We start from the raw sequence: 13,677 nt of genomic DNA, 5'->3' as shown, positions 1-13,677 counted from the left end.
GAATTTTGCACAGGTCCAAGTTTGATAATGGTTCTTAAATTAGTAATAAAAGCTATTCTGAATTGAAAGAGAGGAAAGAAAGCAAATTGAAAACATACTTACGGTTTAAAAGAAGAATGCCCAAAATAAGTCTTCAGACATGTGACCTGGATTTCACTAGGTACGGGCAGCAACGGATCTTTAGTGAGAGAAACAAAGACTTGTATGTGATCGTCTTTTAAAGAGACAAAACTTTATCTTGACAGACAGTCACAGTTAGTGAGCCCAGGGCCTAAGATTTGGAAAATTCCAGTAGAAAGAGATAGCAAGTTTGAAGATATTTACAGGCTAAAATAGAGGATTGAAAGAGAAACAGACAGATTGCTCAGAGACCCGGCATGAAGGAGAGCATACGGCTTTATTAATGAGATAATAAAGCAATAGACACTGTAAGGCATAGCTACATTACTCGGAATGTGTTCCGAAGATGTAACAGAGATGTTTTATTAGGCATCCCTTTTAAGACCTCACTGAAGTCATGCTATTTAATACCTGATGCTGAAATTTGCTAACAAAGTCATGGTCTGAAGATGTCAGATGGGGAAGAACCTAATCTTACAGCAAACAGAGAAGAAACATGTTCAAAATGTCCATTGGAATTTATGGTTAATATTCAGCAGTAGAAGGCATTACTCTTCCACCTCATAATTGTTTGCTGGGCAGGCACACATCCCCTGTAACAGTCTGTCAGGCAATTGTTTAGAGAGATGAAGAGACAGCCTACAGATCACGGCACAAATCTATGCTTCGACAAGGATGCCTTTAAGTTTTCATCTTGAAACATCATCAAGTATTCCTTTAATAATCCAGGTCAGCTTTTACTTTCTGTTTCAAGAAATCAAGCACAAAATATTACACACCTGACTCTAGTGATTTTTTTTCTTTCCTCCCTTCAATCCCGCACCGTGATTTAAAACATACCCCAACATTCCTCCTCCTCTTCTTCAATGCCTTCATCTTCATCTCCATCTGGTGCAACATTCAATTCTGGGTCATCTGGAGTTTTCCTGGCTCTGCTGGATTCATTTTCAGTCAAAATCCCTTTAGATTTGTCTACATCTTCTAAAGACTGAGAGTTCGGAAGAATAAGTTAATTCAGTACACAAAAGGGAAGACACAACGCGTGCCTGAGGTAATAAGACATTGGGGCACATGAACTGTAATCTAATTACAGCACAGAAGATGGACATGCAGCACAGACCCATCTAAAAGAGACTCAGTCCTTCCCTACAAGGAAATTCATGATTTTTGTCCCCATATCTTTGAATCTTTCTTCTTACTTAGCATGTGTGTTAAGTTCATGAACACCTGTGACTGCTCTAATGAAATTCATCAATTCACTTGAAATACATGAACTCTTTGGGATGCGGACAAGAAACAGTGGAAAGAGACAAAATACCTAAATCACCATCTCAGAAAAAAAAAACAAAAAAAAAACCAACAACATTACACAAGTAAAACACTTAAGAGGCCTGCAAAACATACAGAGATGAAGCAGCCTGTCTGACTACCCAGATTAGCAGTATCTATAGAGCACAAACCACTCTCTCAGATCACTCTTAGACGAGGGTTTGAACACAACAGCAAAACAGGTGATGAATGATGATCTACAAAGGTGTGGGAAACAGTTGGGTCAAATTGAAGCTGGTACAGCAAAGCTGTAGCAGGATATATGGGATACTGAGATCCTACACTGGTAAACTGAATTCTTCAGGTTTCCACACATTCTTCTGCCCAAATTTTTTGAGCAGTATCTATTTGCTTCATTCCCTCACCACACTGATGTTATGTTCCACCATGACCTGACACAGTATCATCATTACAAAAGAAAGGAAAATCCAAAACGCTGAGGCACTCACCTTAAGCATCTCCATTTCCAGTTCTTCATCGCTTTCAATGACACAGGAAATATTATGTTTGTTATCTGTGGCACATTCCTCCTAAGAAGAAAACACGTGGATTTTTTTTTTTCCTATCAGCGAAGTTATTGCTATTTTTACCTACATCTTCTCAACCTTCTGTACACACTACAAGCTTCCTCTGTATGCTGTTACTTCTTACTAACAAAATAAATAAGCTTGATCTTTAGCTGTGAAGCCCAGTCTATATAAAGCACGTCTGGAAAAAAAGTGTTAGAACACTACAAGGCCCTGTAGTAAGAGACAACAGCAACAGAAGTATCACCAGATGTGGGGAACACTTGGAACATATCGAAATTGTAATCAGATTAAGAGGCATCAATCCACATTAAGCAGTCACTAGAAAGACTGCCATTCAGAGAGCCCTTAAAGATCTGCTTTTTATTTATGACCAAGGTGGGGATGTTGAAGTGAAGAATCTGTCCCCACTCAGCAGGAACTTCATATCATATTTTACTGGCACCAGCAAGAGGAAAGCTAATCAGAACATCTAGAGTTCCTGCATTCAGCACTAATCCTCCCAACTGCATGCCTAAAGGGTAGCTCGGTGCTTGACTACCTCCACAAACATTTTCTTTCCACTAGCCCACTTTAATCTTCTCTCATCTCAGCAAGAACTTTTAAGTCTTGTGGGAAAGGAAGAGTGAGATCACTTCCTCTGGTGAGCATCCATGATTAACAAGGTCCTCTCTCATTACCTCAGGCATGGCTTTGTTGAGATACTCTTCTGCAGCCTGATGTTCCAACATCTGAAGTTCTTGCTCAGTAATGTCCAGCGACATGAAGTCATTTCTGTCTGCTCTGTCCATAGAGCCAGCTGCTTCCTCCCCGTCTCCCACAGCAGCGTTACCTCTCTCTGCTTCTCCTTCATCAATATCTCCCTCCCAGAGGCCAGCTAGCGTAGCATCAGAGCAGATGTTGATGTCACCTTCAAGTTTTTTAGCAAGTTCAAGCATTTCAACTTTTTGTGCTTCAACGCTTGCTGATTCCACTTCAAGTTTTGTTGGAGCTTCACCACAGTTCCTCTCCAGTAAAGAAGGGGAACATGAAGCAGCAAGCAGAGTGCTTCGTAAGGCTTTTACGTTCTCTGAAATGTCAGCTAGTATTTCCGCAGCCCTGGAAGTTAAAACAAGAAAATTAAACCAAAATTGTAAAGATAATGGTAAACGGTAAGAGGTAAAATACATGCTAGCCACCAAATAAAACTGAAGATTCCAAAGTATTGTTTCTCCAGGTAAATTATGTCCAAAATTTCACTTACAAAAGCTCATCGTACAACTGCAACTGGTATCCAACTTTCAGAGGAAAGATCCAATTTCTTTACACAGAAGAAAGCCTACAAAATTCTCTACGCATAGTGTTTGTAGTATCGCCATGCAGTAAGGCTTCAGACTTATAATTAGTCATGTGAGAGGCTGTAGTTTCTATTAAAAATGTCTTGCTGTGCATTTCAGCAAGAAAATAAACATATTAGCAAAGTTCAATGTCAAATCTATTGCAATAAACATCAGGGAGCATCTGTGCTCTGCTGTGTCTATATGTAAAGGCAAATGTTCCCACCAAGTGAACTGTGCTTTGCATTCTTTTCTTGAAAAAGGATGCAAAGGTAACAGCTACAGCTGCCAACACATTTTGTTGTACTGAACATCAGCATACAAGCCCAAAACAGCTGTCGGGGTGACAGAAGCCTGACCTCTGCAAGCTTCCAGGTTGTCCAGATGAGTCAGGGATCCGAGAAGCCAGGTACACCATCTCTTCAGCTAGTGAGTCCAGGTGCTCCTTCACGTCATCTGACACGTTACCTACAGGAAGCACCAGCACAGTTACTCCACAGTCACTCAGATTTAACAGCTACACACACAGGTACTCAAACAAACTCATCTGTACTTCCACAAGCTAACAAGACAGTTGTTTCCTGTGCTTAAAAGTGTAGTATAGTGAGGCATGTCAAAGCTTCCACGTGCTTCAGCAGCACACCCCTTCCAGCAGCCTGCTACACATGCTGATGCGAAGAGGACACAGAACAGGACTGGTATAAATTGATCACTGTTCAGGCTCCATCCCACTTGGCTGCTGCTTTCTGGAAGCTGGAGGGCATGCTGGGGAAGAATCAGTCCGTCTGAACTTTCTTCCACGACTTTGTCTAGCTGCTTCCTGCATCTGCTTGCACTCTTCGCTTTTGCAACTTCCACAGCACGGCGTATGCATGTGAGATACACCCCTCACGCCTGAGCTGCACTTTCACCTGAAACCTCTTGGCTGTTGGAGTTGTAAGGAACTGTAACTCAGCGTACCACATCCATCAGCCACAGATCACTCACTGTGGTGAGTTTTTGGTTGGTTGGTTGAAGACCTTCAGTCTCCTCTCTCCACCCCCAGCCAAACCCTGGATGCACAGACACATTCTGCTTACTGCCTGCCAGCGTTCACAGAAATGCACAGGGCTACTAGGTGTGTTTTTAAGACACAGTTCAAATTATTCAGTATGCATCCTTTCCACAGCTGGAAACTACTGTCCTACTGACAGAAATTTAATAATTGGACTGCGTGGACAACCCTCAGGACTGCTAACATAAGATAACAGTCTAGCTCTTAACAGCTTCTCAAATGAAGAAACTCGACTTTTTTGCACAGACTTTAACTCAGTACCACCCCTCTAGTCATGGGCCACTATTTTTCACACACAGACTGCACGAGTCTCCCCTTTTCTCCCAACTAGGCCTTCAATATCAGGCAGCTGGGAGCAGCTCAGTCACATTGCGTCAGAGACCATTACCCACATAAATCAGCAGAGACTCACAAATAAATTTGTTTGGTGTTCTTGTTGTTCACCTGTGGGCTTTTGTTCGCTTTTGTTTTCACAAAAGTGATGCATCTGTGTTGAACAGATAGCTGTTTCCTTTGCATGAGCATTTTAGGACTTGCAATATCAGTAACAAAAGAATCCAGATGTTTAGTATAACATCACTCCTGGGCCCTTTCCTCATGGAAAAGTTTTTCCCATAGGTTTCAGATATCAGTCCCACTAAAGCAGCTAACACTGACATGCTGACTAAACTGAAGCCAAAAATTGCACCTCGTAAAAGGAACAGTACCGCTGTCTTTGAGAGACAAGAACTCAGACAGTACAATAAGGAAACAATTTTTTCCCTTTTTATGCCATAAACTATATGCAATATTCAGTCTTCCTTATGAATCACATAACTGAAGGAAAACCAAGATTTTAGAATCACTTTTCTGATCAAGTAAATAGAGCTGAGTTGTTCTGAAAAAAAAAAAAAAAAAAGGGCCCTATTTATATACATCAAGAAAAGTGTTACTTAATAACACGTATTTATTTTGTGGTCTTTTTTCTTCTTAAATTAGATTTTCCTCTGTGGGTCAGCAGAATTGACAGCAACTCACTGAAGTGTTTCCAAAACCAAACTGGAATGACAGCAGGAATTCTTAGCATCTCCTCATGCTGCAGAAACAAATGACATACCCAGGCTGCACTCCCACGTCAGCGTGGAATAGTATGAGTATGGTAACACAGGTCACCGAAGAACCTTTACAATCTGCACTCTCTGGAAGCTGTCTCTAACCTCCAAGAAGCCAGAAAATTGTGACACTAAAATACTATGAAAAAAAGCCATTGGGAAATGGAATACATTCTTTATGCTGAAACATGTAATTTACCTCTTCTTTCTCCAAATAATTTCCTGTCGTTGCTATTCATATTTTTCAGTTTTTGATAAATGATGAAGCCGGCCTGCAAAGGAAAGGGAAAAAGATTAATACTTAGTACTCCACAGAGAAACCGCATTTTAAACCACGTTTTATCTAAACAAAATTGCCAGGAACTGGTTGGCAAGCCATGGCATTAATTCATTGCAAGCATTGTAAATTCTGAGTTCTCAGGCCATGTCATACAACAGTCAATGGTCTCCCTTACTGCCTTGTTAATCACAACCACATTACAGCTTACAGAATGTTTCACAAAAGGCAGAGTCCTGACTTTGGTCTGCATCAGAGTGGACACTTGTGACTAGATCCCAGTGTAGTTATCCTATAAAGTTAGCTGCAGATAGAGAGCTCTAAGTACATCATTCCCAGTCTCACCATCTGCTCCACCTCATTCAGATTTTATGTAATGCTCCAAGAGAATAGATATGAATTTGCTAAGATTCTGCGTGCTTTATATTTCCCTTGATGTGAATAAGTTCTAGCAGAAGAATGCAGCCTAAAGCCAGCAATGAGCTAATCAGGCTACACGTGTTAATCAAGGCATCTCAGAGAAGAAAGAAACAAGTTACTCCCTCGTGTTTCCCTGTGATGCTCCAAAAGGCAGGCCAGGTGAAGGCAGCACAGCAAGGAAGAGGTTTTGCCTAGAAAACGCTGGTTACAGCTGCCGCACCAGGCAGCTCTGAGGACCAAAAATAGAGCCCCTTTTTGGGTTCTGCACCTCCACAGGAGCTAAACACTCCACAGCTTAATAATTAACTAGAAAACTTAATTATTAACTAGAAAATATGCAATGTTTCTAAATCAGAAAACAGGGAGTGCTGTCCTGCTTCCCTTCCTCTATCCGACCTAGTCACAGAACTACAATCCTGAGGGGTGAAGAGATTAAGTGCAATATTCAAGCACCACCAAAAAGAAGAATTTTCTCCCAGGAAGCAGGTAGCACCCAGTTGCACATGGCTAAGTCAGAATCCAGAACCAAGGGAAAAGCTCTCTCCTTTCAAAATGGTGAAAAAAAACAAAAACAGACTTCTCCAGAGCTACAATAATTGATATACAGCAGAACCAAGTTGCATTAGCCACTAGAGAAGATTACACTTCTTCAGAGCTGCTCATTAACTTTAACTCGTGTATCATATTCTGCAGGAGCTGAGAAAACTGGATTTTGCTCAATAAGCAGCTCAGCAAAGATGACTAAAAAGCCCCCAACAACAACAACAACAACAAAAAAATCAGTTGAAAACACTACCAAGCTACAGCAAATACGTGCAAACAAGGGAACCCAGGAAAAATTACCCACGGTTCACTTCTATAAGTGGTTATTGCACATAAGAATTATGCATCAGCTGTGCCACACGTGGGACAGTAACTCTGAAAGACTTCACACAGATAAAGATAAAATCAACATGATTGCTCCATCAAAATTCACTTTCCTCAGGTGACAGCTTGAAGCCAGTCCAAATGGATAGAGAGTCCTCTGGCATACTTCTCGATGCCCATAGTACTCGGCACGCTGAAAGCACAGCAGAGCTTCCAGAACTGCTTCAGCAACAGGCTTCAACGAAAAGGGAGATTTTGCAACATCATTAAAAAAAAAAAAAAAAAAAAAAAAGTGAAGACCTCACAGGAGGTTCAAGGATGCTGTGAAATTTGGTTTCTTTTTCCTGTCTACATTCAATTTTCTGCATGAAACATCCAATGCAGCATGCTCTTCGAGTGACCTCAGTTGCCTGTCTCGATGCTGAGTCAGGCCCAAGCAGCACCACCTTCAGCAGAAATAGATGGCATGACAGTGCCATCTGTCATGAACGCTGCAGCTCAAAAAGCAATTTAATACAGACAAGGAATAGGAGAGTAAACAGCATGGCGGTATTTCCACCACGAAACACCCCATATCCACACTGGACCATGAAGTCTTCCAATGCTGACCAAGTTCTGTCGCAGAAAGGTGCTAAAACCAAACAGCACATTAGAAGAGGTATTTATAGATCTTTTCTTGTACGTACGTATGCATCTGTGGCTGCATACAGTTTCTGCTCCTCATTGAGTGGAAACTTTTCCCAGTTGCTGCAGCGGACAGTCTTATCTTTCAGAAGCTGCTTCCCAAAAAGGTGTTTTACCAGCCCATTTAGGCTCCATAACTCCTTACACTTCAGCTGGAAAAAAATAAATAAAATAAACTCGTTTAAAGGAGAAAGCAACTGCACTTGTCAAAACGCATTTGCAGAAACAGCAAAGCGCACTTAATACTTCATTAGAAGCAGAGATCTGGATTAGGCAGAATAAACTATCTTCCTCAAAGCACCGATTGTTCTTCAGGCCTAATTCTGCTGTCATCATATTAAAAGATAATTTGGCCATTAGAAACACCTATTTTCCTCCCCTAAACCTGTACTGCTGTAGGACATCCCTACATTGTCAAGCTGGGAAGGCATTAGGGCTGGGTGAGTCCACGCACTGTGAGGCAGTGCTGTCACACTATGGAGAAAAAGAAAAAAAAAAGAGAAACTTGTACAACGGTCACCAGGCTGAGACAAGAGCCAGAGACTTAGTTGTCAGCCCCGCTCTCCCCCAGGATTTTGGCAACAATATTTTGCTATTGAAAATAATAGTGATCAGGATATATTTAATGGAAACGTGGGAGTATCAGGGGCAGCTTGTAACTGTTCTGTCGTCTTTTGCAAGCCTGAGAAACCAAGTGCGAGCCAAAGAGCAGTGATATGCCACACTAGCCATTATTCACTGCACTGTGAAGCAGTTCCTGGAAGACTCCAGAAACCAGCCCGCCACGCTGCTGTCTCCAATTGCTTCCATAATGTTAGCTGTCAGTCACAGCTGCTACATCCCATTGCCTCGCCGGGCTCTGGGAGCTCGGGAAGCTTTCCTTCTGACTCCAAGGAGCCAGGGCTTGCAGGCACAGCCTCGTGCTATGCTAACTGAGAGTCCTTGCACACAGCCTGCAGAGCCTAGCAGTGCCTGCAGCAGCGTGGCATTACCAGTTCACCCCCTTCAATCAGGTATCAAAAGCCTACCCAGTGCTGATTTTAGGTGCCCCCTCCTCTCCCCCTTGTGCTGTGCCATTACATAAGCTGCTATTCTTTGTTCTCTCTGGCTTCATTTTCAAATTTATTTTTGGACTGTTTTCTCTTCAGCAAAAGACTTTAAAGCTGCTATTAAAGATCACATCACTTATCTTCATAACAAAATATCCTACGGCTGGGTGCTGGGGGTGGGGAATAAGGTGTGGGGATGAATTCTGGAAACTCAAAATCTGAAAAGGAACAGCTCCTTTTATCGCTTGAGCAAAACAAGTTACTCTGCGTAGCTTCCAGCCCACAAGGAGCTAAAGCTCAAGGCAACGCAGCCCTGAATGCTGAAGGTACATCACACGCCCCTCTCTTCCACCACGATTTGAATACACAGCATCAGAGAAAGGTAGTGGAAGGACTATTCCTTGGCATAAATCTGTGCTCCACCAGGAAACCGTGACTGTGGCTGCTATCCTACTGTGCAAAAAAATACACAGAAGCAAATAGAAGGGCATGGAGAGGCAGACCACAGGCAAAGAAAAACACTGTAGATAGAAAAAAGACAAAAAAAACTTTGAGGGCTATGAAAGTAAGAAGAGTGGCAGGATGATTTGGGTGGTAATGAACTTTTCATCCTCTTCCCCAACACGAGTGCAGATTTACCTGCATCAGGTGGTACCTAAGCAGCACCTAGCTACAGCATGATGCGAGATATGCCAGGCACAACGCTACTTCTGAACAGGGGGTTGTCAGACAGCAGAAGCTGGCCCCAGGTTAGCAGAGGTAGCACCAGCTTCTGAGACACAGAAAGGAAAATACTTCTGGAGCTCCACCTCCAGATGGAGGACTTCATGGAAGACCTGGCTTCCTTCCAGAAGCCTCCTTCCAAACAGGCATCAGACCTTCACGGTTCTAGGGATTCAGCCTCTGCTGGAACACATATGCCATCGCTAACACACCCCCAGTTTGACACAGCCTGCTGGTCTCTGTCACTAAGAAGTAAGAAAAACGCACCCGCAGCTGGATCTAATGAGCTGTGCCTCTGAAATGCAAACAGCGAACAGACCTGGGAGAGGAAAAATACTAAGAACATTCTGGCTTACTGAAATACAATACTTAAATCTGCAGGCTGAGTTCTCTGGAAACGTGATTTATTTATTTTTTTAAAGCTGCATCACCTCTCCGCATTACTCTACAGAACAGGCTTGTATCAGAATTTAACTCCTGCGAAGACAAGGAAATCTCTCATACAGCACATTAACAAGATTCCCTCCCACAACAAAAAGGTTTTAAGCTTTACTTTCTCATTAGCAACGTCAGCCAGCTCCACAAAGCTCTTCAGCTTGATTTCAAAGTCACTCATCAGCTTCCATTGATCTCCCTCAATTCCTACGCCAACCTTTTTAATTGTTTCATCTTCGAGCAGTCTTTTGAGTCCCTTGGGAAAACCTAAAATAGATTAAGCCCAAACATGAGAAACTAGATACTGGAAGATGCCAGATAGTCTAACGGAAATGACAAAATCTAGCACAGAGGCCACCTGCAGAAACCTGTGCTTTTGGAGGAAAAGCTCAAAAACTTGCTAGGCAAATTCATTCTGTATCTGAAAACAAATTAGAGGAAAAAAAAAAAAAAAAAAAAAAGAGACAACCTTATTCCACTCGTCTTACTGATCCTAAAACCACATAACAACAAAAAGGCAACTCCTTTAGCAGAGGAAAAAAATATTTCAATCCTTAGAACTGGATGCTTTTCACACCAAATGCAGTGCTATCTTACTGTTTTCCACAGGATTTTATTTCCTAGCACTTGGAAAATAGAATTAACCAACCACATCCTCCACCAAGCCCAGACAGGTCAGTCTTGTAAGTGAAAGAAGTTACTTAGCATCTGTGTGCATGCTTACTTATTATATTTTGATTCAGCCCAAGCTGACTGCACAGCAACGCTGGATAAAAGGGTATTTTCAACTTCACAGGCTCAAGTAAGGCGCATAGCTCTACTACCTGGTCTGCTACAGGAGCAAACACACAGAGATGCTTCACCTCAAAAAAACATGGGGAGATTCGTCTGAAGAGGAGAAAAATCCAGCTGACCTGAACACAGGCACACCAGATATGCAGCTGACTTACTGAAGGAGGGATTTCCCCTACCTAAAAATATCAGGAAGACCTTGAAAAGGTGGCAACTTCCCAGTAGATGACTTTTGCTCTATTTCCTCCACCTCATTTCTAGAAAAAAAATACTGTATAAACCTAAGCGGTCTAGGTCTAGACTATCCAGAGGCTACAACGTGAGAAGTAGGACATGTTCCATGGAAGGAAAAAGGGTAAAAAATGGAGAGTTATCAAGAACCTTCATGATCAAAACATATTGAAACTTCATCCTTTACGGGATGTGTTTATACACAGTCCAGCAACTCTTCATTCTCGTTTTCCCGCAGGAGAAAGTTTGTTTCTTTTTAAACAAAAACAAAAACAACAGAATAAGCCTTGTCCAACTCAATGATTCTGCAGTCTTCTTTTTTTTTTTAAAAAAAAAAAAGTCAAATATTCAGAATAAGCAAAAATTGGCTGTGGTTCTTGGCAGAGTGCTGACATCTTACCCAGTTCAAAGTGCATCTCCCTTTGGCATGAACAAAAGCTTTAGAAAACAATTCAGGCAGAAACACCATCTTCTGCTGTTAGGCTCATAGTTAGCAGTAGCACCTATACAACCATGCCTGGGATTGACATCCAAACACACAGCTTCACCCTAAAACCAAAAGTGTTTCAGCTCCTCCTCACGTCTCTTCTTTCCCTGGCTTCTTTTTCTTAAATCTTACCTTTGTGAGGTTGAAAATATCTGCCTCATGGATTGAATAGCCTCTGGCAATTAAATTTTCCACCTCATTTGCTATAAATGACAAAGGACTGAACACCAACATTTAAATTATCCCTATTACACCTCAGCATGCACACCCCAGGGAAATCAGAGGCATCTCACAGGCATAGTTTCAACCCAGCATTCAAACCAAAGGTTATAAAATTGCAACCTCCTTCCCCCTCCCCCCCCCCCTCTTATTTTTCTTATTTGGAAGCTTTTATTCACATCCACAATGAATTCAGATGCTGTTGAACATGCATCCCCCTCTCCGCACAGCTGCATCACACATGTATTCAGTATTCTTCCTGAAAACTAAATGCACAACATTAGGAAAGAAAGTGTGATGGCCATCGTTTTTGAGGGATTTTGTTACTCGAGTCAAATCAAGAAGAGACACAGCCAGCTAAATTTAGGTTTGGTGTTTATTTTGGCAGCAAAAAGAAGAAAGCTCATTATCTGAGCAGTTTTCAAAACAGTATTAAGACTTTTTCCCAGAACAAAAAATAATAATAATCCTTAGGTAAAATTCTCTTACCCTGTTCAGAAGCCACAGGGCCACATGCTAGAACACCGCCCGAACCTTGGCCTAAGGACCCCTTAATACCTGAGGAGTGCTCAGTGAATAAAATAAACCCCTGTATTGTAAGCATCACAGGGAAGAAGATGGATGGATTTTTTTTCCAACTGTCAGAGTGAAATAGGCTGCAGCTCAAGGCTAAAGTTCAGACCAAATCACAAGAAACAGAAGAGAGGTCATGCCCTGGCAGACAAGAAACAGAAGAGAGGTCATGCCCTGGCAGACAAGAAACAGAAGAGAGGTCATGCCCTGGCAGGAGTAGAGGAAGTACAGTACCTGACATGGAAGAGATGTGGAACAAGTAGCATTTTTCCTCTGTTACACACAGCTGTATGACAGCTATTTTTGCCATCTTTCCTTTGGTGTATGACGGTGGCCATTCAATATCAAATCCAACAGCAGCCCCACATGATAAAGTTTGCCTGAAAAGACACCAACATTCCTCACGTTTAACTGCTCTCCTACCAGCACTTGGAATATCAGGATTGAGTCACCTCACATAAGGACAATTAAGGGAATCACAACCAGCACATTTTTTTCTTTTCACATGCATAAGGCACAAAAACCATTTTAATATTGAGGGTTGAAATTCCTGCTGCTTTCTTTCTGGTGCTACGCTGCAAGTTCCGTACAGAGCTCTTCCCCCCCCCCCAGTAACATGAGCAATGCTAAATAAGAATGGGGCAGAAATATATTTATTTGCATGATAAAATACTACTTCCTCCCCCCCAAAATTTACACTCCCAATTATGAATTAACTTAATTCACTCGTTTTATTACAGCTTTGTGCTCGCAGCTGATAAGGAGGACGCGTACAACAGGCCGGCTGTTTTATCAGGCCGCAGCATGCACCCAGCAAGGAGCAGCGGGCAGAGGAGCACAGCTCCCTTCCCAGCGAGGAAAGGGGCACCCCAAGGAAACAGGGGGACGAGCTGGCACCTGATATCCTCCGAGAGCAGGGAGCAGTCGCTGGCCTCGTGGCTGTACACGATGGAGCCGCAGAACTCCAGGAAGGGCAGCCCGTCCTCCAGGAGGCTCCTGTGCTGCTGCACGACAGAATTGCACAGAGGTTTTGGCAGAGGCGCTGTGAGGGCGCTGCGTGCCCGTGCTGCGGGGTTTTGCTGCCCCCCGCCCCGGCTGCTCGCCCCGCACCGCCTACCTCCGCGCCGCCCGCCTGGCTGCTGGGCGCACGCATCCACTGCGGGTACTTCTCCCGCCCGGCGGCGCCCCGCGGCTCCATGGCGCTCACTCCTCCCGCATTTCACTTAAAAAAAAAAAAAAAGGACAAAAAAAAAGACAAAAACCCCTCACGGCCCGAACCAGCGCGCAGCACCACCCCTCACCCTCAGCCCCACCACCCGCCACTGCCGGCTCACCCAGTGACGTCACGCCGCGGCGCGCGCCTCACACATCACGAACCCCCCATCCCCGCGTCCCCCCTCCCTCGGCCCATTCGGGGGTTACCCGAGGTGACGCGCATGCGCGGCGCGGCGGCGGGCGCGGGGCGCTGTGGGTAATGTAGTCC

At 43.3% G+C, this 13,677-nt stretch overlaps 1 protein-coding gene across 8 annotated transcripts in view; it reads right to left on the bottom strand.

Moving 5' to 3' along the window:
• The window catches only part of WRN (WRN RecQ like helicase), a 40,667-nt gene extending 27,003 nt beyond the window's left edge, over positions 1-13,664 (bottom strand). For 3 of the 8 annotated variants that reach the window (XM_084519250.1, XM_084519255.1, XM_084519257.1), the window contains exons 1-11: positions 13,312-13,461; positions 13,092-13,198; positions 12,429-12,574; positions 10,011-10,159; positions 7,688-7,837; positions 5,637-5,709; positions 3,652-3,760; positions 2,657-3,074; positions 1,899-1,979; positions 961-1,108; positions 103-178 (exon numbers count right to left, since the gene is read on the bottom strand). In XM_084519250.1, coding sequence (XP_084375376.1) covers positions 103-178; positions 961-1,108; positions 1,899-1,979; positions 2,657-3,074; positions 3,652-3,760; positions 5,637-5,709; positions 7,688-7,837; positions 10,011-10,159; positions 12,429-12,574; positions 13,092-13,198; positions 13,312-13,392 — 1,538 coding nt within the window. In that variant the 5' untranslated portion in view covers positions 13,393-13,461. Of the gene's footprint in view, positions 1-102; positions 179-960; positions 1,109-1,898; positions 1,980-2,656; positions 3,075-3,651; positions 3,761-5,636; positions 5,710-7,687; positions 7,838-10,010; positions 10,160-12,428; positions 12,575-13,091; positions 13,199-13,311; positions 13,462-13,495; positions 13,507-13,528; positions 13,550-13,616 lie in introns of those variants that run through there. The other 5 variants (XM_084519254.1, XM_084519251.1, XM_084519252.1 and 2 more) reach the window with 5 other exon arrangements.
• Positions 13,665-13,677: the final 13 nt, after the last annotated feature.

The sequence above is a fragment of the Aythya ferina genome (genome assembly GCF_964211825.1).
Source record: "Aythya ferina genome assembly, chromosome: 4".
NCBI lineage: Eukaryota > Metazoa > Chordata > Aves > Anseriformes > Anatidae > Aythya > Aythya ferina.
The sequence above is the reverse complement of the archived record's forward strand: the minus strand, read 5'-3'. Positions and strand labels throughout refer to the sequence as shown.